General features: G+C 45.7%; 1 protein-coding gene across 1 annotated transcript in view; it reads right to left on the bottom strand.

Moving 5' to 3' along the window:
- LOC139059265 (uncharacterized) overlaps positions 1-26,227 on the bottom strand; it is a 37,401-nt gene extending 11,174 nt beyond the window's left edge. The window contains exons 1-6 of the mRNA XM_070537453.1: positions 26,183-26,227; positions 21,614-21,760; positions 14,130-14,381; positions 12,814-13,090; positions 3,353-3,579; positions 1,747-2,084 (exon numbers count right to left, since the gene is read on the bottom strand). Coding sequence (XP_070393554.1) covers positions 1,747-2,084; positions 3,353-3,579; positions 12,814-13,090; positions 14,130-14,381; positions 21,614-21,760; positions 26,183-26,206 — 1,265 coding nt within the window. The 5' untranslated portion in view covers positions 26,207-26,227. The remainder of the gene's footprint in view (positions 1-1,746; positions 2,085-3,352; positions 3,580-12,813; positions 13,091-14,129; positions 14,382-21,613; positions 21,761-26,182) is intronic.
- Positions 26,228-27,500: the final 1,273 nt, after the last annotated feature.

Genomic DNA, 27,500 nt, shown 5'->3' with positions numbered 1-27,500 from the left:
TTCTGCGCATGCTCAGTTGTTGTCCGCTATCTTCTTAAAGTCCCGAGGTACTTGGGGCCTCAATTCTGGAACTCTCTATTAGAGCGCAGCACTTAGACGCCCGTTCCTGGGTTGAGCGTCGGTATCGTTCGGCGCAACCACGCGAGCGCGCTCGTGCCACGGCTCGAGCGTTCGTCCTCATCTTCTACCCCAGCTGATGATGATGATGATAATGATGATGATGATGATGATGATGATGATGATGATGATGATGATGATGCTGATGATGATGATGACGACGACGACGACGACGACGACGATGACGACGACGACGCCGACGACGACGACGATCTAAAGAAAGGGAAGAAGCTTGATTCTGCAACCTGTGAGGGAGCACGGCGAACCCAGCTGGCTCATTAGCCGCTCACTATGCCAGCGTTTCTACACTGCCCCTTCCTCTGCGAAGGAGCTGACGGCACCGGCCCGTCGCCAGTCGGTGCGGTGATTTCGGTCTCAAATTCTTTGACTCATAGCATATCGCGAAATGGAAACACGAGTCGAGCTGCGCTCAAATTTCGCATTAAAGAGTATCGCAGTCCTCGGGCACTTCTTTGTAAGAATAAATGCAACATAAGGTACACTAGGCGGGCGTATCCTCTATTCCACGTAACGTACGTGAACATTACCAAGTGTTTCTTTCTTTTTTTTTTTTTGCACTCTTCACCACGGAATCCATGGTTTCGTACCCTATACTTAGTATATATGACCTGGAAGCTGCAGTAGAGAAGCGGACGAGGACGAAAAAAGCTATAACGAGTCTATTTGCTGACTCCCAATTTCATTTAAGTGGAAGCTTTCTTTGACATTAGCGGAAATCTTTTACTACAAAAGTTAATGAAACTGCAAAAAAAGGAAACAAAAATTAGAAGAAAACAGAGAAGGTATACGTTAATAAGGTTGCCATACCTTTCCCGTTTTTGCAATAAGATATGTTTTACTATATGAATAACCGATTAGCTCAAGTATTTGCCGCTTCCTCTTAGCGTTGCAATCTCGCTGCGATTAAGCTATATTCAGTTAAAGGTATCGAATAATATTGTTATATATTTATGTTAGAATTGTTTACGTTCATTCCCCTGTGCAATTTTTTCGTAGATATTTCATTCCCCAATATCCCACATTGTGTACTTCGGGATATCCGCACAGCCGTCTTTGTGGCTATGGCCTTGCGCTGCTAAGCTCGATGCCGCGGAACCAAATCGCAGTCACAGCGCCCGCATTTAGATGGAGGCGAAACACAAGAACGACCGCGCACCGTGCATTGAGCGCACATTAAAGACTGTCCAGAGAACCAACCAGGTAGCGCTGAATAATACATGGCCCCCAACTGAGGCGTGCCACATGATGAGATCGCGGTTCTTGGGCGTAAAATCCCAGAATGTATTCGTAGTACTTGGGTCCTTCATGGTTAAAGTGTTATTTCGTTATCACGTGCTGGCATAACTGGTGACTGATTGCCGCCTCTTAAGATAATTCTTGAACTTACATCTGCACCTGCACATAACTGGTAATTATTTTTAGGACCCAAGTTGTCCTCTAGCTAACAGCTAGCAGCTTTTTTTTTTTGTGTGTGTGTGTGTGTCCGAAGTCCCTTCCCTAACTGACTTGAACGAATAAAAGCGCTGGTTCGTTCATGTTTCTTCGTACGTAGGTTCTAACGCCGAGCATTCTGCAGATTATTTGTATTTGATAGAAACAGGATCTCACCTGACATGTAGGGCATTGGCAGCAAAGGGCACTCCGAAGGTGTTCCCGATCCTTATCACGCATTCAATAACGAAGTTTTTCTCTCCGACTGTTTTGCCGATAGAAACGTACACGTAGCGCGCCAGTTGGTCCAGCACACTCCATCCGGTCCACAGGTACAGCTTCTCCGAGCTGACCTCACGCCATATAGCCGCCACTATGAACGGCAATATCGGGTGCATGTATACGGCAGCGTCTCGTGGGTAGGGGGTCTTGGTCGCCACTGATTCGGCGAACGCCTGCCCATTTACACCGTCGATGACTACGAGGTTCGCCTTCGTGTATACCGCTGAACTGCCCTGCAAATCGGAGGAAGAGAGAGCATATTCCTAGGGGTGGGCAGAGAGAGATTATGAATAATCTTATCTTCAAGAAAAAAAAAATCCGTTATATTCTCATAAAATCTACATAAGCTTTCGCGGAAAACGTAGTCGACTTGCACCATACCGTGTTGGTGAAGCAGCGCACCGACCAGGACAAAGCGGAGACACAGAAGAACACACAACACGAGCATGGTATGATAATTAATGACTGACTCGTCTAACTTCCCACATTACGAGATGAACGACGGACCTGTTATACGGATGAATTATCTGGCCCGGCGGACGTCATTTGCAATAAAGACCAAAGCAATCAATTTAACAATTGAAATAATTGCCTTCCCAGTTACCAACTTAGTTGCCAACGGCAGATGTTTATAACGTAAACCTCAAGCCAATAATAATAAAATTCTACTCCCGTACTTCTACATGAAAAGCTAGCCATGTGCACTGAAATAAATGATATCGAATTATCTGTTCAATTTACCTGATGACGCACGCGGCACCGCAAAATGCGTTTCTGTGTCCAACCAATGCGTCAAAATTACGACGTTGAAATTTCTGGCATCACGGCGGCACCCGCCTTTGGTTTTCACGTCTTTCCTAGATTACCAGGCGTTTTCTTAAGCTGAGAATTTTTTTTCTTCGCATTACGAAAATTTACTAGGACTGAGCTATACTTAAGCTATACTTGTAGATGATGCTACACTGAATTTGCGAATTCGCCAGTATCACCGTAATAAATGGTTTGTCTGGTTCTCCAGAGACGTCGCAAGAACAAAGTATTGTTGGCTAAGCCTTCTCAATTTTTTTTTAATTCCCCCTCTTCAGGACCGCCCAGACTTTGGCATCGTTAGTTCGTTAAAAGAAACGATTACAATGCATTTGAAAAAGAAACATATGAGGAACTGAACCAGGCCACACTCGTTGGCGTTTCCTGCTCAAAAAACTACCCAACGGTGCTCTTACAATGACACGAAATTCGTGACGTCTAGGTGACGTCATTGTGGCCTCAGTTACGCCGTGAAGTATAAAGACTGGACTTTTCGTTCTTCTGCCGATAAACAGTGGCTTCATGTAGGAGAATGCCAGATAGATTCGAATTTTGAGCAAGTCAGCTTGAGCTGCTTTAGCTTTCTCATAAGTATCCTTTTGAGAATAAGTTATACACTGTGGAAAGAGAGTGAAGGCGGCTTTCATTTCCACGTTTTATAGATAGCGATCAACCCTTTTTTTTAATACTCTACCTTGCTCACGCCAGAAGCCACTGCGGTCTGTATGCCAGTCACGGAGGCTGTTATGACGCTGTTGTGGAGCTCTACACATTCTTTGATGAGGTCCTTCGTGGCGTGAGCGTTGCCGAGTGCAGCCAACTTCGTGAAGTAGGTGTTGGCCGTAAACTTCAGCTTTGTGTAGCGGTTCACGTGTTCGGTCCATGCGTAAGCCGGTCCAACCGATAGGCAGCCAGGAGTGCCTGCGCACCCGTACAGAACGTAACTGTTGCACCTTCGCGGCTGCAGTTTTCAAAGACAATGGCGAACTCTGGCACACCGCTAGATGTTTGCATGTGTCTCTGAATACGCATAGCTTCGAGTTTGGCCCCTCGTACGCTCCGACGTCACAACCACAACCAACCAAGTTTATGTCCACTCCAGGAGAAAGGATTCTCCAATCAATTTCCAATTACACCTGCCTCGCGTCACCTGGCTCTGTCAAGTGGCTGTAAATTTCCCAGTTTCGTCACACCGCTTAGTCCTGTGATGCGCAACTTTCATATATGCTTCGCTGAGTTTGATGGCTGAAAATAATGATTTAAGCCCGTGTAACTTAACACATAGCACTATTGTAGCGCTTATGATACGCTGGAACGCGTTTTCTGTTGTGGATATATGTGCAGCAAATCGGTATTTCATAGCTAAGCTAATTAGCTTCAAGCGCGAACAAAATTTTTGTTTGTTCTTTTGCACAAATGCGCTCTGAATGATAGCCCTATAGTGAAGAAGCGCTTCTAATTCTCCTCGACGTGGAACTGTGCTTGGGCATCGAAGAGTTAATCCCCTGCCATTTACGGCAGCGCTTCCCTCCCCACGGCCCACATTCTGTTTGACTAAGCTGCTCCATGCATTGCCGTGGCCTTGGTAACTCGCTTTCACCCTCTGAATCTCAACTCGAACACAGACCGATACCGTTCCCTTTGTAACCCATACCTTTGTAGCCTTAAAGTTACGTCTATCGTCTTTCGTTCCACAGCCAGTTGCCTGAACCCTAGGCCCTTCTCAAACACCTTCGCTATATCCTGCAATCTTCCGAGCCTTGTGTCATTAGACAGCGTTTGGTTTAGCGTTAGAAACCAAACGCAAACTCATTATGTACTTAAAGAAATAGCGTTTTCATCACTGTGCATGTAATAATAATAATAATAATATTTGGGGTTTTACGTGCCAAAACCACTTTCTGATTATGAGGCACGCCGTAGTGGAGGACTCCGGAAATTTTGACCACCTGGGGTTCTTTAACGTGCACCTAAATCTAAGCGCACGGGTGTTTTCGCATTTCGCCCCCATCGAAATGCGGCCGCCGTGGCCGGGATTTGATCCCGCGACCTCGTGCTCAGCAGCCCAACACCATAGCCACTGAGCAACCACGGCGGGTAACTGTGCATGTTCTGCACGTTATTAGGTTTTAGTGGTTTACGTGTGCTATGATAACGCACGTCACAGAGTTTAGTGCTACTATATATTTAGAAACTCAATGGCGTACGTTATTTGTCGAGTTTAACGTTCGTAGCGTCTGCGAACACTAAGAAATATCGTTTTCCAATATGGTGGCACCCATGGCTCTCTCTTCAGCGTGAATTCTCGTAATGGCAATGCTCTCGCTCTAGTTGATCGCCACTAACTATAAAAATGAGCTTTTGCTTCCTCTAAACTCACCTCAAACGTTAATTATGAGCGCGTATCACGTCCAATTTCCGAGATCGTTCGGCGATTCCGGCGCCCGCATGCCTAAATGAGACGCGTCCGCATAGCAACAACAGGATGGTGGCGAATGGATCGCCTTGGTTTGGATTCGTTTGGAACAAGGCAGCAGACGGCGCTCAGTCTTCCAACGTCTCTTGTAACTATAGTATTCCTATCGTTTCTCGGTTCAACTGAAGCCGACAACTACAAGTACCATTCTGGCGGCCTATCTTGTGTTTCGCTCACCTTGGTTCCCTTCCTCTCCTTCCTGCACCTGTCCTTATATTGCGACGAGAACTAGAAATAAACGTCCATTCTTCGAGCTTGTCAGGCTCGCCTTCTAGCTCGCCTTCGTCCAGCGCAGTGTCCAACTAACAATGTAGCAGTGGCAACGAGAAACGAAAAAAAAAAAGAACACTGGCAAATACCTCCAAGTACAGGACGGCAGCTACACTACGCCACGGGGCGACGAATCGGCGATGGCGCACCAGCAACTGCCCGACTTCCTCGACGAAACATAAAACTGGAAGGGAAGGCGTGTGTCGTTAAGGCAGAAGCATACTTTGAGGCAATGGGTATGATGGAGTCAGCAAAGAAACGAGAGCTTTTGGTGGCGGATTTAAGCACGCGCACCGTTCAAATATTAGCAGGAAGAGTAGCGCCGAAGACGCCGAATTCTTTGCAGCACGAAGACACCATGAAAGTCTTGGAGGAGTTTTTTGATCCCAAGCGCCACAAGATAGCAAAAAGCTTCTGCTTTTTCAAACACTGCCTCCTTGACCGTGAGTGTTCAAGAATTCATTACTGAAATTTGTCGAATTACGGACAACTACAATTTCAGTACTGTGCTAGACCGAACGCTACGGGAGAGAATTGTGTGCGGCATAAGATCAAGTGCACTGCAGAAACTACTCTTGACAAAGAAAGATCTGTCCTTAGACGACGCTGAAACAATGACACTGTCAGCTCAAGCTGCAGATAATGATGCCAATAAAAGGGCCGCAGAAGCGGCCACGGTGCTTACAATTAAGGCGCAGTCAAGTACAACGAAAGAGGTATCGGCCGAATGTGGGCGTTGTGACAGCATGAAGCACAACAGTAATGCCTGCTGTTGGAGTATTGCTCGTTATCATTGCTATCGACGTGGTCACCTAGCACAAAAATGCCGGAACGAAGAAAATGCAAGGTCTGTAACTCGAGAAGGAACCCGGGAAATACGCACCAGAGTACTGGCTGTTAAGGGAGTGGAGGGAGACAGATGAAGACATGGAGGACAGACAGCCTGCAGATTTGGACGTTAGGAACGACGCGGGAGGTAAATGTGAAGCCCCCAATGCTGCAACAACGTCAGCTGTAACAACGTCCTTCGAACGGCTGCATTCCCGCACGTTAAATGAAACGTCTTGAAGGGACGCGCACCGTAACCTCGCGAATGTGCTTGCGTTAAGCGTACATAAGGCGACAAACTCTGTTCTAAAGCCGTCCATTGCCGCGACAACGCTATGATTTCACATGTTTCTCCTTAAAGATTAAGGTAAACTGCTGGTCGTGTGTTGCAATGGCCTCTCGTATGCGCTCCAACCCACTATTCTGAAAATTTCTGCGTCATGACCTGTGAACATGTCCCCCCTATGACTTACTGGGCTACACAAATGTACGCGTGTATAACTTCTATAGCGGCTGACTAACAACTGCGATTGTTCTGTCGGCAGGATTTCAAACCTTGCCTCCGCCTCCTGCGTATTAACCTTCAGACCTGCTCTGTGACTTCGCCGATCAACGTGTTCAATCAATAAAAACGAAGGGTCAACCAAGTGTCTACGCTGAAGACAAGGTCGACGTAGGTGGTAGTTGAACGGGATCTATGAGTAAACATTGATTATCTGTCTTTATTTTGTCTCTTACTGCCTTTTTTGATGTTCGTTATTCACTTATTCGCTATCTTTATCGTATCGTTTTTCATGCGCTATTGTAGTCTTGGCAGCCACATGTCCCTGTTCGGTGAATCTTCCGCTTCAGGGCTCCCACATGAATCGCACAAAAAACTCAACGAACAAGTAATGCTTGCTCGACCAACTCTCTCGAGCCTTCGTCAAGGCTTACTTTGCAAGCGGCCACGTTCAATTCACACCATAAATTTTATGCATTGGGCCTGCGCATACAATATTCAAGTTGGAAAAGGTGATGAGAACTCGATACAAAAATTATCTGTTCCTTCAGGGCTTGGATGCCTCAACGCACACAACTGTTCCCCTGATTTGTGCAGGTTGGCGACGGTCCTTGAAGTTAGTCGATGCTGACAATGCCCTGTAAGATCAGTTATATCAAAACACTCCACCATTTTATTGCGATGGCAATTATATGGACACTTCATGCGTATTTCTGCGGTCGGCGTCGCGTTGCCATAACCGTGAGGTTTCGTGTAAAGTCCACAGGTGATAAAATGGTCGCCGCGCGCAGTATCCTGTATGTGCGAATGACAGCGAGTGATTGAGCCGGCGAACGCGGCTCAATACCGGGTGCACGTGCAAGGAAGGCGGCCAGAAGCGCGGCCTCTCCTCTCCTACGCGAGGCACGGAGGTGAGGTGACGGAGGCAGGAAGGGTGTTCTCCAGCGGTTGCGCTTACGACGCAGCCGTGCAGGTGGCGCGATTGGCGACGTGGAAAAGTGCGTGCCCGCACGGGCCTCGTCTTCAGAGCGGTCTGCGGTGTTTGCAGAGTGCGCGTAGTCCCGGTAGCTTCGCGTGCGTTGTGCTATCGACGTTTCGTTCCCGTTGAAGCGAGAGACAGCGCGAAGGTCAGTGCGCTCACGGCCGCTGCCGCAATTCCTCCCTCTAGTGTTTTGACAGCGAGTTTCCGCGGTCATCGAGCGAGACGTGTTCATGTTTTCCTGTGCGCGCATGACACCGTGCTTGTTGACTATTGAGTAAGCGAATGTTATTCTTTTAATTTTCTAGTAATTAATTTTATATCTTCTTTAGCAGAATTTCAACGCAGGTCCGTTTATAAGGTATGATTATAAGACTTGCGGTATTCCTTAGTCAGGGGTCTGACAACCGAACACTGTAGGCCTTAAGATCGTACTTTGCACCGTGTTCTTTAATGTTGTTTTTCTTTGAACAGATCGGCTAACCTTTGTTGGGACACCCAATATTTCGTCACTCTGTTTCCTGTCATTTTTCAACAAAATTTGCATTTTTATTGATTTATTTGATTTCCAGTTTATTTTTATTCTTAACCGGCCGACAGACCAATACTATCCATTTCTTTTGATCTTTGATTTCTTTTGAACCAAAACACTCGCTGCAAAAAGCTACAGAAATACTGAGAAATTCTCTATTGATGCGTAAGCATTGTTTGTTTCTACTGTGACTCCGTTCTTGCTTAGTTTGCTGACTTGCTTTTCATATGTTATTCGCGTCTAGCCATGGCCTTTCCGGTGGCAAAGAATTCTTAGGCTTTAGTAGGCAATTGTCAGATTCTCTCGCCGCATCCGGCCCCTTCAATGAAACCGTACCAATGAGCCGGAACGCCGGGTGCGAGCGTGTCTCGACAGAGCAGAGCGGTCGAAAGAAAACACGAGCTGCTGCAGTAGCGCGTGAGACGTTGCGTAAGGGTAGAGCGCATTGCTGCGATGCTATGTCACCCTCGTTGTCGCTCTCGCAAGCCTGTGGTATGCGCGCGTTCCTTGTCTACGCAAGCTCTCGCCTGCATATTGACGGCGCCTCTGTAAGGCCCAATGAAAACACGCCAAGGGTCTCAACGGGCTTGCTTGCCCACGAGGTGTTCATAACTCGAAGGACGTATGGCAGCGTTCAATTGGACATGGGCCATCTCAAAATCACAAGTTGGCTCATACCCAAATTTGATTAGGTTCACCCCCTACTTTCAAGTTGGCCCAATCCAAAATTGCAATTGTGCCAAGCGCGAATTTCAAGTAGGCTCACCCCAAAATGTAAGTTGGCCCAACACGAAATGAAAGTTCGACGACCCTCCAGCCCCAAACATTAAGTTGACCCACCTCTACATTTGAGTTGGCCCACATGCAAATTTCATGTTCGCTCACCCGTAATTGAAGTTTGCCCACCCCGAAATTATCGCAGCGTTAATCGCAGCGTTAAAGAAAACGCATCAAGGCAGATGACGATTATTGTTGTTTGGCAGAAGGGGCAACTCAAAGGGTGTAAACTTTTCTTAGAGTGTAGCTGTGGAATCTCTGTAGATACATTCCAAGATATTTACCTAAGCGTCTTGTACTCTTTGATTGCGTAATGCCTCCATGACTGTTAATATCTACTGAATCAAATGCCTTTTCGTAATCTATGAAAGTATATAGAGAGGCTGATTGTACTCTGCAGATTTCTCGATTGCCTGATTGATGACTTAGATGTGATCCATTGCAGAGTATCCCTTCCTGAAGCCAGCCCGTTCTCTTGGTTGACTGAAGTCAAGTGTTCCCTTATTCTACGCGAAATTATCTTGACGAATATTTTATACGATACTGGAAATAAGCTAATGGGTCTATAAATTTTCAGTCCTTTAACGTCTCTCTCATTGTGGATTATTATGATCTTGGCAATCTTCCCAGTTTTCTGGGGCCCTTGAAATCATGAGACATATTGTAGAAAAGGCCGCTGCTTTTCAAGCATTATGTCCCCTTCATTTTGATTAAATCGACTGTTATTCCATGTTCCCTCACTTCTCGCCGTTTTATATCGTGCAAGGCACTTCTAACTTCATCGCTAGATATAGAAGGAGCCTTTGTAACCTCTTCATTACTTCTTCGAATGAAAGTATCGTGATTGCTCTGAGTACTGTACATGTAGATATGAAGGTCTTCCTTTGATTTTACCATATCTTCGAAATTGCTGATGATATTACCCTGTTTATCTTACACTTACACTTACAGTCGACTTTAGCCACGGTATATACAGGGTGCACCAGCTAACTAGGACCAAGATTTTCAAACAACCTATGCGTTCTTCAGAACAGAAATCGCGTGGATGTTGTTAGCGTTTATCCAAACTCACAGTGCCATTTTTGCTCGTCTTTTTTTTTTAGTAATTAGCCGAGCTAAATTATTTACTTTTTAAATATAGCTTGAAACGTTCAAGCGTCAATAGGAAGGTTGTGGAGCTTCACAAAATTGCTCAACCCAGGTACTTCCGACGAGATAGACTTAGCGTGGCCGTTTTTATTCGGGAAAAACGAAAGCCTGCGGAGTTCAAAAAATACCACCGTGACAACGCACTCTGTGCGCCCGAATGCGCAGCGATTGCAGCGCTCTCATGAGTGATTTGCAAAAACATCGCCAGCACCGCGCCTTCCCTTCGCTTACGAGAAAGGGCTTCAACCTTTACTTGGCTCTGACATTACCGACAGCGGCTGGCGACGGCGCTCCGAAAAAGCGCTTTGTCAGCAGCCGCTCGCGCCTGTCGCCGAAGAACGCGCCGTCATCGGCCGTTTATTCCGATATGACGTGAAGAGCAATTTGTTTTTGCAGCGTTCAAGTCGATGCGGAATAGAAAAGTACACACAGAACATGCATCATACATCTGGAGCCTGTACGAGAGAGAGCATCATTTGTTACAACGCCGCTTTTCTTCCAAGCTGTGCAAGCGGCTAGATGCAGGTGAGCTCGACTGTCTGTTACTGTCGTGCACCGCCACCATTACGAAGAATTTGTTTGCAGTGCCTAAAGTATTCCGTACTCAAGCGAGCAGCAGGCGAACATGGTCTTATCCTTAGGAGCCGCACGGGGCGAGAAGTGGAAAGCTGCCAAGGTATACCGAAATTGGCAATGTGGGGAAAGGCCTATAACGAGAACACAATTCTGAGGAGTCACTTGAGGCTAAAAGAAACAGGTAGCTTCAAGAAGACGCGGCACAGAAAGGGGACAATCAGTGAAGAGGCTGAAGGAGATATTTTGGCTTCCATGACTGCAAACCCTCATTCCAGCGTGCGTGATGTGAGCGGTGAGGTCGGCATTTCAAAGTCTTCAGTGTCAAGAGTTATTTGGAAGGCTTAAATGCATCCGTATCACCTCCAACTACATCAAAAGCTGCAAGAAAGAGGCTTTGAATGGTGGCTTGATTTCTCAAATTCGACACTTGTCAACAGTGACGTAATACCGGATTTTGTTAAGAAAGTGCTCTGGACAGATGAGGGAACCTTCTCCAGATATTTCCACGTCAACATTCGTAATGCGCATTATTGGAGCGGTACAAACCCGCATTGGGTGGCGCAGCCCAGACCCCAGTACCCATGGTAATTCAGTATGTGGTTGCGATATATTTGACGGAAAAATAATTGGCCTCATATTTTTTTACCCCATGCTCACTGCTCAGCGGTACGTGAACGACATCGTGGAAGTCCCAGTCCAAGATTTTCGCTGTGATCTTCCTCTTGCGTTTTTAAAGCGAACTTGGTATCAGCATGACGGTGCACCTCTCACAGCAGCAGCCTTGCCCGAAGCTAGCTTGACGAAGCCTTCAAATGCCAATGGATCGGGCGGCATGGACCAGTGGCATGACCTGCAACGCCACCGGACTTGACACCTCTTGACTTCTTGTGGGTACATGTGAAAGAGCCGGTGTACCGCAAATCTGCAACTACACCAGAAGCGCTAAAGGCAGAGATTGCTGAGGCCTGCAGCGAGATATTGTCTTACGTCATCAAAAGGCTACATCGGACGTGCTGATAAGGTGCCAATACTGCATTATGGCAGAGGGCGACTTGTTTGAACACATGCTTTAAACAGAGATCACGGCGAATAAATCTCCGCCGTCTGTGTGAAGCTTTTGTACGACGCGGAAAAGGCACGTAAGTAATATGAAATTACAAATTCTCTGCCGACAGGGAACGGACAGGAAGTTAAAAAGGAACCTTGCGTGTCAGTTTACAATTCTTCCTTTTGTGACAACCAGTGCAATTCACACAACGTTATCAAGTTTGTTATAATGCGTGTTTCCTTGTTGGGGTCTTCTTCACAAATTCGAACTCATGAGCTTGTCATTTTTCCTCCGCATGCATTCTGCTAGCGTGAGTGTGCAATTATCACCGCAGAAAGGGGAGCCGCGCTGTATTTCAACTGCCGTCCGAACCCACTGGCGTTTATCTCGGAACCAAGCACAACGCGAAGCTCTATCGTGGGCAGCGCGAAAGGCGCGAAGCAAGCGATGTTTTTTTACAAAGCGCTGTTAAGAGTGCTGTAATCGTGGCGCATTCGGACGCACAGAGCGCGCTGTCACGTGGTATTTTCGAAACTTCGCGCGCTTTTTTCCCGAATAAAAACGGCCACGCTAAGTCTATCTCGTTCAAAGTGCCTGGGTTGGGCAATATTTGTGGAGCTCCACAACAGTTTATTGACGCCTGGACGTTTCAAGCTGTATTTAAACGGTTAATTAATTTATCTCGGCTAATTGCTCAAAAAACACGAGCAAAAATGGTATTGTAAGTTTAGATAAATGTTAACAACATGCATGCGATTTCTGTTCTGAAGAACGCATAGGGTTTTTCAAAACCTTGGTCCAAGTTAGCTGGGACATCCTGTATAAGCGGAGCTCTCATGCTGTGTGATCGCATCACGCAGGATCTCACCCAGCCATACCGAACTTGGGCTGTTACTAGCCATCTCCTACCTAGCTGTTAGGACTGCCACTTCAAAAGGTATTTATGCAAGCCCCTTGGAGACCTATCTGTCTGTGTGCCACATCAGATGACCCTTCAAAGAGGCTTACGTGTACTCACTAGGAAGGATGCGGAGGAGTCCCCCCAGCATGTAGTCGAAGGACAGGTGCACATGCAAGGCTAGCACGCCCGCTGGTCCCGTGGCCACGTCAGCCGGAGGACCTGTCAGATGGAGCTTCTCGTTTCTCACGAACTCTTGAAGCACGTTTTCACTTAACACCTCAGGTCCTATAAAGCGCTTGATGCAGGAGTGCAACAGGTAGGCGGCCTTGTGGTGAGCGTCCATCGGCAGTAGTGCTGACGCCGAGAACAATTTGATGTTCTTCTCGGACAGGCGCTTCAAAGGGCATTGCACCAGGAAGGAATGAAGAGGTAGGAAGGTCAGTGCTGTTCCTGGCAATTCATTCGAGATTTTGCTATCGCTTCCGGTCGCTCGGTTAATAGCGGTGCTATCACTGGTTGCGAGCCTCGCGAATAAGTTCGTTTGCGAACTTATTCATGTTCGCAAACTTATTGTCATGTCAATATTGCCTTTGCGTAAACACAGACGTTAATATTTAACATGTTGGCCTCCTGATACTCCATGCGACATTTGTCATTTGGTGGTCTTCCAAATGGAGCTCCCGCATGTTCTTCGTCGTTTGCGACGACACAAAAGCCTGTGCTAAATTAACGTAAACTATTTTGAAAATCTTACGGCAAGGAGTTGCTCAACCAGTGCCATACAGTTCTGCATGTATCGAACTTTACGTCGGCGGTAATTATTTAACGTAATCGCCTATGGTTTAATTTTGAAAGGGATTGAGGCCGATGTGTAGTATAACGTGCAAGTGTTGTATGTATAGCGGCTTCTGAAGGACCCACATTGCTTACGAGCTGCTTACGTTTAGGCGTGCCGCTTTTGCGCTTCAAAGAACATTTTTACTCCAGAGCCGTGTTCCCTCAACGTGAACCATTTACAGTGCATAGGCAGAGTAATCGCTAGCCCTTCACAAAGGCAGAAGGCCCATCTTCGTAAGCTGAGTGCCCATCAGACGACCTCAGAAGTTTCCCGACAGTCGTATTATCTGTTTAAGGGTTGCGCTCAACAAAGCCCGTTCTTTGACGAGCCCGCCGTTCTAAACACTGCCAAGCCAAGAGTTGAAAGCAAAGGAGAAAAAAAAGGAAGAAGATTAACAAAGTCGGACATCCTCAAGCACTTCGCTGAACGTGACCAGCATGCGACGTACTGAACATGTGCGTCTAAGTTTGTCAAGAATATTAGGAAGAAGATTAACAAAGTCGGACATCCTCAAGCACTTCGCTGAACGTGACCAGCATGCGACGTACTGAACATGTGCGTCTAAGTTTGTCAAGAATTATGCTCAGCTGCCAACCGTTATCATGTCGTACTGTTGTTCTGCAAAGGTGGTATCATGCTCAAAGCGTCGGCGTCCACAGACGTATTCCTGGAAGTGGTCACATGGCGACACCACGGGGTTGATGGAGTCGCGCAGCTCCTTGGCCGTCTCCGCACACGCCGCTGTGTAGCAGACTATATCGTTGGGCTGGTCATGGAACCATGCCTGCGCCTGGTTTGGATGCGGGACTGGGGCTGCTGATGAAGTACGCGAAGTTGTCGAGGGCGCCTGTTGAAAAGAGAAATTAAAGAGACAGCAAACCATGGTTGAAGGGTCCCTAAACGTTGACCTTTTATTGTTTGAATTTGAATTTATTCTCTTTGAACGAAATATACAGGGAAGGAGTAGCCACAAATATCTACCGAGATCAGTAGCTTTACGGGATGGCTGCCCCTTTGCGCAGCAGCAGCAATTTACAAAGAGTTTTCGTACAAATGACTACGTTTACACACATGTCCAGACGATGACTTCACAAGGGAACATAAGCGTTTGGCAAAAATACATTGCAAAACTTCGCATTAATGAATAAATAAAAAATAAATATATACATACAACATAACTCACAGAAACTCATTTCGCATCGTTTTTTTCTTCTTCTTTCCTTTTTATAAGTGCGACACATCTACAAACCCTTTGACAAGATTATTGAGTAAAGCTGGAAGGGGAAAAGGTATTACTTGTTTTGCATAGCTGCTTTAGGAGTAGTTATGTGCCTAATATTGGGGCTACGCGTAGTGAATGCTTTAATACTATCCCTTAATTCGGAAATCTTGATGTGAAAAGAATTGTTCTTCTTTCTAGCCGAGCAGTATGACTGGAGAAACAATAATTATAATAATCGTTTACATTTATAACCTTAAATTGTTTAAAGAGTTGCTGCGTGTGAAAATCATATGACACGTTTTCAATTATTCTCATCAACTTCTTTGAATTAGGAACAGTCGGTTTACATTCGTTTTTGTTGTTGTTCCCCTTACTACGTGTGCGCAGGGTACCTAAGAAAGGGCTAACGAGTTATGTGGTACTAGTTTTATACGTTAAAGCATGATACGTCTACATTTTTTTAGCACAGCCACAATATTGCACAATTATTTATGAGTTTCGTGGATATAGTCATCCCAAGACTGTGTCTGAAAAATATACGCCCAAGACCTTCATGCGTACTACTATTTCAATCACATTATTACAGAGTGTAACCATCGGCAAGTTTATAGCCTTATTTTTGGTCTGAAGATTATTGCTTTTGTTTGGTAGTATCAATAAGTAAGGACTTGCATTTTGTCCATTCTAAAGACAGCGGCATTGTTCCATCAGAGATGCTTTCTATATTGCCAGATGTCTTACCGGTGATTAAAGGTGTACTTTAATCAACATAGCAAATTGGAGGTTACATATGAATTTAAGGTAAGAGAGTGTAGGTCATTAACGTAAACACAAAATAAATGTTGCCCCGATAAGCTGCCCCAGGGTACTCCCATCTCTATGCATTTAATATCTCAAAGAGATGCTCCTACTGATACGTATTGCTTACGATGCCTCAAGAAAGAAGCTAGTCGATCACACGCAATGCCGTGTAAACCGCATGAATGCAATTTATCAAGTAGCATTTGATGCTGTGAGGAATGAAAAGCTTTAGATAAATCTGTGTATACTGTTAATGTTAAGTTATGGTCTGCGGAAATTAAAAAAAATTATTAAGGTGATACCTTATATATCTCATTGAAATGTGTCCTTGAACGACTTTGTCGCCAGGAAACGTTCAGCCATAGCCGTACACTCAGGACCGTACAAAAGATGTCGCAGTATCGCTCGAAAGTCGAAGCATCGGTTACGATGGCAAATCAGTTGGGGACAGCTATACGAAGAAGGATAGTAGTTTTATTGGCCGTATAAACTGGGAAACATTCGCTTACTGACTGAATTAACAAGCATGGTGTCAGCGCGCGCAAGCAGGCATGAACACATCCCACTCTATGAGCGGGGACAGTCATCACACTCGATAAGCGCGGGCAGTCGCTGTCAAAACGCTGGTGTGAGCAAGCGTGGCAGGCAGCAGCCAGTGAAGTGACCGTGCGGTATATCGCTTCAACACAGAAACGGCGAGAACACAGCGCGCACGAAGGTACGAACCGCCTGCAGGTACCTTTCAAGATACGGTGCGCGTGACGGCACGCGGACGTTCAAACTACGCATTTGTTGGCGGAGTCCCTTCCCCAGCGTTTCTACCGCTCATAGACCGGCCACAGCCTCCGCCATTTGCGCGCGCCGGCGCGCGAATATCTTGGATGCCGGAGAGCGGCGCACCCGGTTCCTTGCAACCGCTCCAGATGGCGATCGCCTCCACCGCATCATGGCCTACGAAACTGGCTGCCTTTCTGCCACAAAGCCCGCCTTCGTGCAAAGCGCTCGCGGTCAGCGTTTCCCGGTAAACATTAAGGCTACATGCGCTTTAGTTGCCGGGAAGCATGAGAAGCAGTCAGGGATCTTTCAGTGTTATCGCGTTCCACTTTTAAAGGCGAAGCTCAAGCGTCCTCCAAATTTTTATAGGTCTTGGACTTTATACGGAACCTCACGGTCACGTTGACGTTGACAACACGAATTTGTTTTGAGTGTCCATGTAATTGCTATCGCAGTAAAATATCACGTGGTCACAGAGACTCGCTTGTGCCAGTGCTCGCGCGATCGTCGTCGTGTTCCACAGCAGGCTTTCGCCTTCGTGTGTTTTAGGCGATAGCTAAGAACACCTGGGAGTCTTTTTCAAGCGAAGCTTCTACTGGCTCACGAGTTTCGCTGGCATATGGTTACGCGAAAATGCAGTTGGTGGATGGTAGTGATATCATTATGTCAGGGAGAATATTTCAAGAACAGGTGCAAGTTCATTCACCTTACCAAGCAAATCTACACCAGGTGTCACAAGAATACCTTGAAACTCGAAATTAAAGCGCCTGCTGCCCTGCTCTAGTTCGTTGATGGCTTCCGGTAACAGCATCTGTGTTTCGCTTAATCGGGCTTCGTCAATGTTATGTGGTCTTTTCTTGAGCCACTCTATATCCTTTTCCTGTTTGTCTAGGCGTTTCATGACGCCAACAAAAGTTTGTGATATATGGTGAATTGATTCTTCTATTCCAAGAACATATTTCCTAAGCTGCAATAGTTTCTCTACCTTTTCTCCCATCATCGCTAGCTACAAGGCAACATCGGCAGCTTCGGGTGCTGAACTTGAATTTTTTGCCGATACGCCAGCGGATTTTTCTTCCCGACAAGATTCGCGCGTTCATGTTTTTATGTGCGTTTCACTTTTCGAGCGCAGCATCTTTTGTGTCAAATTGCTACAGCTTCTGGAAGCTGTTGAACCAACTCGCCCACATCAAGCTTCTGCTGTTCCAGTATGGAAAATGTTCTTGCACTCATTTATTTTTCATTTATTTTCAATACTGCTGTTCTCCTTAGAGAGCGTGGCAGTTGGACAGTACAATAATTCATCTGTACAGCGCAACGAAAAAAAAGTATAGGTTACACACACAAAATAAACGACATAAGCAGCGAAAGTTATACGTACTATACAAGTAATACCATGTTAAGATCAAGCGGAATAGTAAAAAGAAAGAAAGGAAGAAAGAAAGAAAGAAAGAAAGAAAGAAAGAAAGAAAGAAAGAAAGAAAGAAAGAAAGAAAGAAAGAAAGAAAGAAAGAAAGAAAGAAAGAAAGAAAGAAAGAAAGAAAGGAGAAAAAATACAATAGGCTTTGCGAGAAATGACTAAGGAGAATAACGACAGCACAGATACCACTAGGGGCAAGTAATAAAACAGAGGTAACTAAAACTTCGAGCGTTTGAGAATTTTTATGGTAAACGAATAACCTGTCGTAAATGAGAAGGTTTATTAAAATTTCTTAACGAATAAAGCAATCTGTGGCGGTGTCCCTGCATGAATAGGTACTCTTATACACACACACAGCTTTTTTTCTTTTTGTGGGATAAATTCAAATAATGATTCAATGTTGGTGGTAGTAGCATCGAGTTGGTTCGATTCTGCTATGCAAGCGGGGGAAGAAAGAATACTTAACGTGTCATTTTTACAGACGTATTCTGTCAATGTAAATACAAGGTAAATGCTAGACTATTAGGTTATCCTTTTATTACATGTTAGAAAAATGTTAGATTAACCTTCTGAAAGCCTCGCAATGTCTCTTTTACGCATACAAGTGTGCTGTAGTCGCAAAAAAGAGATATCACGGAACCGTGGTTTACTCAATTCTCTCGCAGTTCAAGTCCGTCGCGACGAACGACGTCACGTACATAGGCGTCCAAAGATGCGCTGAAGAATGCTGATGTCATGCTCTGCTGAAAGCTACTGATTGCTCTTAGCAAAAGCTGGGCCCAGAAGGCCCTGCATTCTTGCAAATAGCGTCGTTAGTATCATGTGATGAAGTATGAGATACAGCACTGTACGCAAACTGTTTCCCTACGACAGTGTAGTAACATTGACAAAATTGCATGTTATCTTCTGAAGTTACATTGTAGGGATCGACATCGAGAAACTGCGCAGTATGTCGTACTAGCGTATTCCAGATTAATTTTTACCATATGGAGTTCTTTAAGATGCAATATGAATACATGCACACAAGCGTTTTATGCATTCCGCTGCTATCGCAATGCGGCCGCCGTGATAGGAATCGAACCTGGGACTTGGTCTTCAGCAGGGGTATGTCATAGACACTGAGCTACCGCAGCAAGTCTATACTGTTTTTTTAACTTTTTATGGTAAATAGTTGACTACAATTTACCGAATCTGAACGTGCAGTTGCTGTGTAGAGCTTCCTCGTTCATGCTCCGTCGTGTGCCGCACTGTATACCATGAAGTACGGAATATAAGCTGAACGTGGGAGGTCATATCTATAAGCTTCCTCTTCGGGTTGAATTTCGTTTGCTTGCGGTGCCGGCGCGAAAGCTGTTTTACGCCTACGTGATTTCTGGCGAACGAAAGGATCTGTTCTCGGTGAACAGGATAACCTTGGCCCATCAATATATCACTTCATCCTACTTCAATAGATCACGCTAACAACCCTTTATTATGCAGATGGTGCAAAGATAGAAGGTGAGACAAAATAGTAGCACACACAGTTATTCATTTACCGTGTATCTACGGATATAGCATGCGTTTTGTGTGGCACCAACCAGCTTAATTGCCAGTGAGTGCCACAATTTCATCTCAGATTAGGCGTTTCTTGTAAAGACTTTGTGCTTGCAGCTGTGAAGTTTAACTGTGCATTCTCGCTAACTGGCTCAAATCATTGTCGTGATCTGGTCCGACAAAGCTTCCTGCACTCATTTGAGGATGGTGTCGCGTCTATGAATTCTACATGAGACTTGTGCAGAGGAAGAACTCCAAGAAGTAAGCCAAGACCTGTGGTTGAGACTCAACTCAAAACATCGAAACATGTCCACTGCTCGCGTATGCTGTTCCACTAATCTCAAGCAGTCCGCCTTGTAAAGGTGCGCTAATCGACAGGGATGCGTTTCAAGAGTCGGGAGAAAATGCAGAAAAAAAATGTGGTTGAACTTGAACTCTGTGTAAAAATCTAGGTAATGTTTCAGCCATGACGAATGCGGGAGGACATGCCACAGATGGCCGGCTTTTTAAGGGTTCGATAGCATTAATTAAAAGGCAATCTTCATTAAAAAAGTTAATATGTGTGTTTACAAGAACCCAGGCAGATGTCGTGAAACTAAATAAAAAGTGTCATCTCGTAGTTACTGCCTGAAACATGGCAACACTTGTTTCAGTTAAAACTTGTTCAAAAATATGTGTTCTTATGTGTTCATGTACTCGATAATTTAACCCCGTGGATTGATAACGGGATAGGCCGTAATAACATGAGCCTTTGAAACCGACGGCCGCATGATGATAATGATGATGACTTATTGGCATCCTCGTTGAAACGAGGTGGCGATAAGTAGCCACTGAGCCTGCTCGAGTTACTCAGGTGTGGTATACATGCTTGTCATCATAGCATTTGTGTATACATATCTTTAATATTTTTTCTCGTCCTCAAAACTTTTCAATCTACCTTGTACTGCTACCTATGCCTGTAACGAATCCGGTCGTACCAATCTCTTCCCTGCCTTTTCTCCACCATTACTCCAAACGTCTCTTTCTTATCTCGACTGCTGAAAGGTTGATGCTTCCGTTCACTTTAAATCCAAGCGCTCCCGGTGCACGTTACCTAGGGGTCTCACAGGATGAATCCCTTCGCATTCCATCAGGACGTGATGAGTGGCTTCTCCATTTTCGATGCAGCATACACATGACTCATCTAGTTGCGAATATTTGCACCGGTATGTTTTTGCCCTTGGCAACCAGCTCGAGCCTCAGATAGCAAGGTACTTCCCTTCCTGTTATCGTACAGATTTTCCTTTCTAATTTAGTTCATGTTCTTGTAAATCTCCATGGCCTCTTTTTCTTTCTCTTCTTTCCACCCAATTCATTGTCCGTATTTCTCTCGATTTCTTTCTCGTGACTCCTGGTTGTCTATTTACACTTTCAGTTACCTTCTACTTGGTTGTCATCTTTCTTGACCTCTTCCTCCATTAGGTGTCAAAAATTTTCAGGTGCAGATACTTGTATACAGATATGCAAAATATATAGAGCAGCGCCACCCCTTGACTGATATGGTGACTTCCCCTATGTAATGGTCATCGCAATACTCGAGATGTAGTTTCGTAACCTTATGCACTGAACGTCTCCTCAAGGACAGTGGAGTCGAGACGCATTCCAATGAACAACTTTTCACAGCATGAATCAGCAAGCAGCATTGCCGAAGCTAAGTCACTGCTATATCTGAGGGGCGGAGCTGGAGTCCAAGGAGGTTTACAAAGACGGATAACAAGGAATTCGAAAAGAAAAAAAAATTACGATAAAACAAAAGGCAGTGCTTCGATTTGTGAGGCCCGAGCCGGATGCCTGAAGACATGTAGGAGTAAATATTGGCACCATGAATGAGCACGCGTCTTCTGCAGAAAAAAAAAAACCGGAGATGATTAAACACATTACAATGAACTGCCAAGATATTCGCCCAGCCAGAACAGTAGAAAACTTCCACCTTCCAGAAGCGTTGAGATTCAAATTTGATGAGAGCGTTAATGGATCAGACGTCGAAATAAGTAAGAGACGTTCGAGTACTGGTGAAAAAAAAATAACGAAGGTAAGAGATGGTGGCAGGATAATAACGGGCGCGGGTAACATTATTTCGAGATAGCGTAAGACACCAGCGTTATTTGAAGGAGATGCAATTAGAAATCGTCGCCAGGTCGGGGAAGAGCTTCTCGCCGTTGGTAGTTTTGCGTACCTGGGTAACGCCCTACACAGGTTCAATGCTCTGCAGGAAACTTTTCTTTTTCGTTCCAGCACTCAGACTTGTCGAGAACACCACACACAGGGAGCGCGTAATCTTCGTACTCACCGGCTCGCCAGCAGCAGAGAACGTCAGCAAAACGCCCAGGGAGCCCAACAGGCAGCCGGCGGTAATGCCAGCTAGCAAGGCGAGAGCCAATCCGGGCCAGCTGTTGTCCTGATCAGCAGCCTTTTCTCCCTCCTTAGTGTCGGACGCCTGAAATGTTGTTTGCATTGTGCGCTGCAGTTACGGTTCATCGCGCTCGTCTTTTTCTTTTTTAATTCGGTTTACTTTTCTCAGTTTTTATATTGAACAAATATTTCATCGGTCTTTATCGGTGGATATACCGTGTGTCCCAGCTAATGATAGCCAAGCTGTCCAACGAAACAAATTCTTTAAAAAATGCAGTGAAAGATATAAATGTAATACTTACAGTATTTGGTCGACAGAGGTCTGACGACCGAACACCGTAGGTTTTGTAATCTTATCTTGCATCCTGAATATTCATTTTTTTTTCATTGAACAACTTGGCTAAAATTAGCTAGGACACTCTGTATATACAGCGAAACACGTTTTGATCTCTTTGGGTAATACAGTCACAGACAGAACTACCACACAAGAGAGGACAAGACGACAGACAAGCTCAAACTACCTACAAAAGTTTGCTTTTACCGAGCACAGTTTTATACACTCGCACAAAGTCCCCACGCATGCGCAAATAATTACCTCTTAAAGGAAACAAGTTCCCCATCGGAAAGGTTAACAGATGGGGTGCTTATGCACTCGGGACCTAATCTCAAAATATTTTCAGACTCATTGACTTCTCTTGGGAGCTTGCCATGCATGAAACGTTCAACGGTGCATGCGCTGAACAGTAGTTCCCATCTACGGGGTCCCATCCACAATCAATAGCAAGCCACCCATCACATGCATTTTAACATTGTTATTCTGTTCTGAAAGTCTATCATTAAAGCACGTACCTGTCTGTCCCATATACTCCTTACCACAAGAGATAGGGATCATATAAATGTCCCGTTCGCCCAATATGACGTTGTTACAATAACAGGGCACGAGAGCACATTCATCATCAGCCTATCTTTATGTCCAGTGCAGGACGAAAGCCTCTCCCTGCGATCTCCAATTGCCCCTATTTTGCGCCAACTGATTCCAACTTGCGCCTGCGAGTTTCTTAATTTCATTACCCCACCTAGTCTTACGCCATCCTCGACTGCACTTCCATTCTCTTGGCACCTGTTACTTAACACTAGTAGTCCACCGGTTACCCATCCTACGCATTACATGGCGTGCCCAGCTCCATTCTTTCTCTTAATGTCAATTAGAACATCGGCTATCCCCGTTTGATCTCTAATCCACAGCGCTCTCTTCCTGTCTCTTAACGTTGCGCCTAGCATTTTTTCGTTCAATCGCCCTTTGCGCGGTCCTTAACTTGTTCTTGAGCTTCTTTGTCAGTCTCGAAATTTCTGCCCCATATGCTAGCACCGGTAGAATGCAGTGATTGTAGACCTTTCTTTTCAATGATAGTGGTAAGCTCCCTGTCAGAATCGGGAAATACCTGCCGTATGCACTTCAACCCATTTTTGTTCTGTAAATTTCTTTCACATGATCAGCGTCTCTTGTAATTGACCTAGATAAACGTGCTCCTTCACAGACTCTAGAGGCTTAGTGGCCATCGTAAACTCTTTTTCCTTTGTCAAGCTATTGATCATTATCTTTGCTTTTTTTGTTTGCTCATCTATCTATGTATGTATAGATGAGTGGGCGGGTGGATGGATGGATGGATGGATGGATGGATGGATGGATGGATGGATGGATGGATGGATGGATGGATGGACGGACGGACGGACGGACGGACGGACGGACGGACGGACGGACGGACGGACGGACGGACGGACGGACGGACGGACGGACGGACGGACGGACGGACGGACGGACGGACGGACGGACGGACGGATGGATGGATGGATGGATGGATGGATGGATGGATGGATGGATGGATGGATGGATGGATGGATGGATGGATGGATGGATGGATGGATGGATGGATGGATGGATGGATGGATGGATAGCTTGACGGTGGTGGCATGAGGAAAGTCAGATGACGAAGCAGTAACGACAGCAATGGAACGACCACTGTGGCGTCACAACCACAACCCAGTGATCCAACTTGTCTACCAGCTTGGACCACGAGGTGGTGGTTGTAATGCCGTAGTGGTCGTCCCATCGTTGTCGTTACAGCTTCTTCATCTGACTTTCGTCATAGCGTCGTCGTCACGCCTTCTACAGCCGACTCAGTGTCCCAAGGTGTCGAATAGCTTGGGCCACCAGGTATGTGTTCGTGATCGTGATGTCACTGTGGGGATTGCATCTTCGTCATTCACGCATTGTCATCGGGCTTTCTTCATACCGTCGTCACGCCAGCATCATAATACAGTCGTCATGCATTGGTTGTTATACCGTCGCCGAGAGGCTTTGATGATCATTCCATTGTTACCGCTACAGATTCAGCCTTAGACTCTCGTCATGCCACCATTGTCGCGCCGTTGTCGTCATACAATATTCGCGATGCAGTCATCCTCACGCCGTCGCCGTCACACACTCATCATCATATTGACCTCACACCGTATTCATGTCGCTGTCGTTGTCGCCACTGCCTCGTCGTCATACGGTCGTCATTATGTATTCGTGGTCATACCGTCGTCGGGATGCCGTCGTGGCCGTTCCGTTGTCGTCATTCTAACTTCGTCATCAGACTCTCGTCTTGCCATCGTTGTCATGCAGTCGTTTTATCATTTTTATCACTTCAGAAACTTCATTCCTTCTTGGTCATTCTATCGGAATCATGCTGCCATCACTCAGTCGTGATTACGCCGTCGTTGTGAAACGATCGTCGTCATTGCCTTTACGTCACACAGTCACTGTCACGCATCCGTTGTCATACAGTGGTCGTCATGCTGTCGAGTTCGTGCTATCGTCACTAGTCGCGCTTGCTCATCCAGCTGTCCTACCGAAGTCGTCACACCATCACCGTCATACACTCGTCATCTCATTGGCCTCATGCCGTCGTTTTCATGTTGTCCTCGTGTATACCATCGTCATTATTTCAGAATCGTCGTCTCATTATCGCCATGCCATTGTCAACATACCGACTTTTGGCCGTTCCGTCGGAGTCATTCCTTCTTCGTCATAGCATCACCGTCACTGCGGGGTCGTCATGACGTAATTCTTATGGGTGACCTTGGGAAGGAAGTGCCTTATAGCAAAGTTGTCCGGTACCTGTGGCAGTGTATGCAGCATGCAGCCGAACCAACAGAAGTCTCAAAATGACCACCACATACTTTAAGTTAACGTGCCTTGAGCAATACAGTGCGTCGCTATGCTGGTTGAATGCTAATCGCATTACCGTCGACAGTCATCGTGAGATGGGTTCTGCAGTAAATTTTGATTCGTCAACATCATTTTCGAAGTCTTGATCCTCCTCAACCCACCACTGCAAGATCCTTCCTATAGCCGTATCGCGACCGTGAAGTCGACATCGCACCCAAGTTCATCCTCCAATTCTGGCCTTTTCAAGATTGTCATAATCTGTTTAGGCGGCCCTTCCAGCTATATAAGTCGGAACAAAGAACAAAGACGCACCTTCCCACTCGGCGCCCTTGAAAACCTGCGTATGCTACTGGTGCTTCCAGACACTGTTGGCGAGGAAATGGTTCCACGAGGCGGGAGACACGCCCTCCTGTGTCTCGACGCGTCCACGAGATCGGTCGGGAACATTTGAGTAACTCAGTTAGTCGTGCATCAAATGGTTGAAGAAAGTAACCTTTTTCGGTTAGAACAGAAATCGGCAAAATAATCCTGGGACATACTTATCGGGAGCGGGGGTTCGATTTAAATCGAATACACTGAACCCTACTTATGGTATAGGCTGCCTCGTCGCAAGCGCCGGCTTAACGATTGGCGTGAGGCTTTCCTCCTAATTTGGGCCACATTGTAGCCATAACAAATCTGGCCGGCGTTGGAATAAATTTTATCGAGGTCATTAATGAAGCGGACACATGTTAAGCTATTTTGAGGTCTTGGAAGGTTTTAAGACTCGGGAGTGGGTGATTTCTTCGTTATGTTGCTATGTAGCACGGATACGGCTCCTTATCGTGAGCCCTGAACTCAGTCACTGCAACTTGCTGTAATCATCGCTGCAGTGAAAACAAACACGTATGTGTCGCTTGGGAGCCTTTTGCACCCTAATATGGAACAACTCCGGTTATGTAATGTCATTCAAGTGAGGGCACATCTGTCCGCAGCATTTCACAAGTACTTAACAACCGCATTTTTTTTTTCATTTTGCCTCAGATAAGACGCAGTCGGATCATTGGCTTCTCCTTATGAGTGATCTACGTTACGAATGGTGAAAGTTCCTTCACAGCTTGCTATTGAACGAAAATATCGGCGAATTCTACTACGCGCATAGCGAGACAACGACGCTGCGGAGATACATGCCGCAAGATAGCCATAATAAGCTTTAGCCATTTCTATATCAATGTTTGCTGCTTTACGCACTCATGCAATTCTTCCACAGCGAGCACACAATTCGCAATCCTGCTGGAAAACATTATAGGTTACCTCATCAGCTGTAGGGATCGTCATCTTGAACTTCGTTTCCTTTTCCTTGAATGATGGCACTTACCCGCTGCGGGTGGATGGCTACAATTCGGATTCTTAAGATGGAAGGTACGGTGTCACTAACATCAACATAATTTTTGGGAAGAAATGAATGGGACATTATGTACACAAAACAAATCTTGAAAGTCATCCTGAAGCAAGTAAAATATATTCCACGGTTGAGCTAGCATACCTATGGCAGTTTCTTAAAGAAGAGGCTCTCAGAAAAAAAAAATGGCACGACTGGGAAAATTTACACCAATTTGCCTGGCCCCTGACTCTAAGATACATCTCCTTGAAAACTAAAAACGGCGACATATTGATAACAAGTAATCGATCGTCTTTGTGCACAGATTGGGCAAAAGGGGAGGGGGCCACACCAACGAGTCGGAGATAAAAGTTTAAGGCATGTATATCCCACGTGATCCTTTTTTTTCCCTTTTCTGCTGCTTCATGAGAGTTCTGCGACCTTTAGCAAGTACAGCTGCAGCAATATTTTTTTAAGACGTGTTCATGAGTGATACGCCGAACCATCCTGTCTTAAAAACAAAAAAATTCAGTTCATTAGACTTCCTTGGCACAGCAGATATATTGCCTCACAGGAAGTGTTTCCTTTATACCAGACTCTGTGGCCGAACACCTCTGCTTAATCTTATTCATACATATGTCTGGTTTGACTCTTTCCCATCAATGTCATTATTGCGGTAAACCCAGAAACCATGGAACAATTCTTTGCAGAATGTTGAAGGTTTAACATGCAAAGAAAATTACAGGCATAATCCCCTGTGGGAGTTACCTAAATAAAATGATGCCTAAGCATTTGCTACGAATCACCTGCTGTTTCGTCATCATATGTTGCTGTGCTTGGTATAAGTGCTAGAAACACTACGAAAGAATCGGGAAAGGAGAGGTGCGATTACAACACCGAAATGCTAACGGAGAACAGCATGCGACGAAGAAGAAGAGGCGAATAGTAGCAACGTTCAGGGGGTATACACCATCTTTGCAGTGAAGCCAAACCGAACCAAAGCAATGTTCACTCATGTAATATGATGGTGCGTTTGGATGATGCCGCTGTTTCCTGAAAGATGAGCACTGCGCGATGCGTGCTGCAATACGTGACGTAATTCAACATCACCTTTGGTAGAACTCGTACGTAGACGTGGTCGACGAGGCAGCCTCCTCTCGATGCAAACCATTATCAATCGTCATCGACCGTACCTGGCGGCTGTTACGAATGGCACGGCCGCGCGGGCCCTATATTGAAAGCGATATGCGT

The sequence above is a fragment of the Dermacentor albipictus genome, chromosome 4 (genome assembly GCF_038994185.2).
Source record: "Dermacentor albipictus isolate Rhodes 1998 colony chromosome 4, USDA_Dalb.pri_finalv2, whole genome shotgun sequence".
Classification (NCBI taxonomy): domain Eukaryota; kingdom Metazoa; phylum Arthropoda; class Arachnida; order Ixodida; family Ixodidae; genus Dermacentor; species Dermacentor albipictus.
Note: the sequence above shows the minus strand (reverse complement) of the source record. Positions and strands in the feature narration are given on the sequence as shown.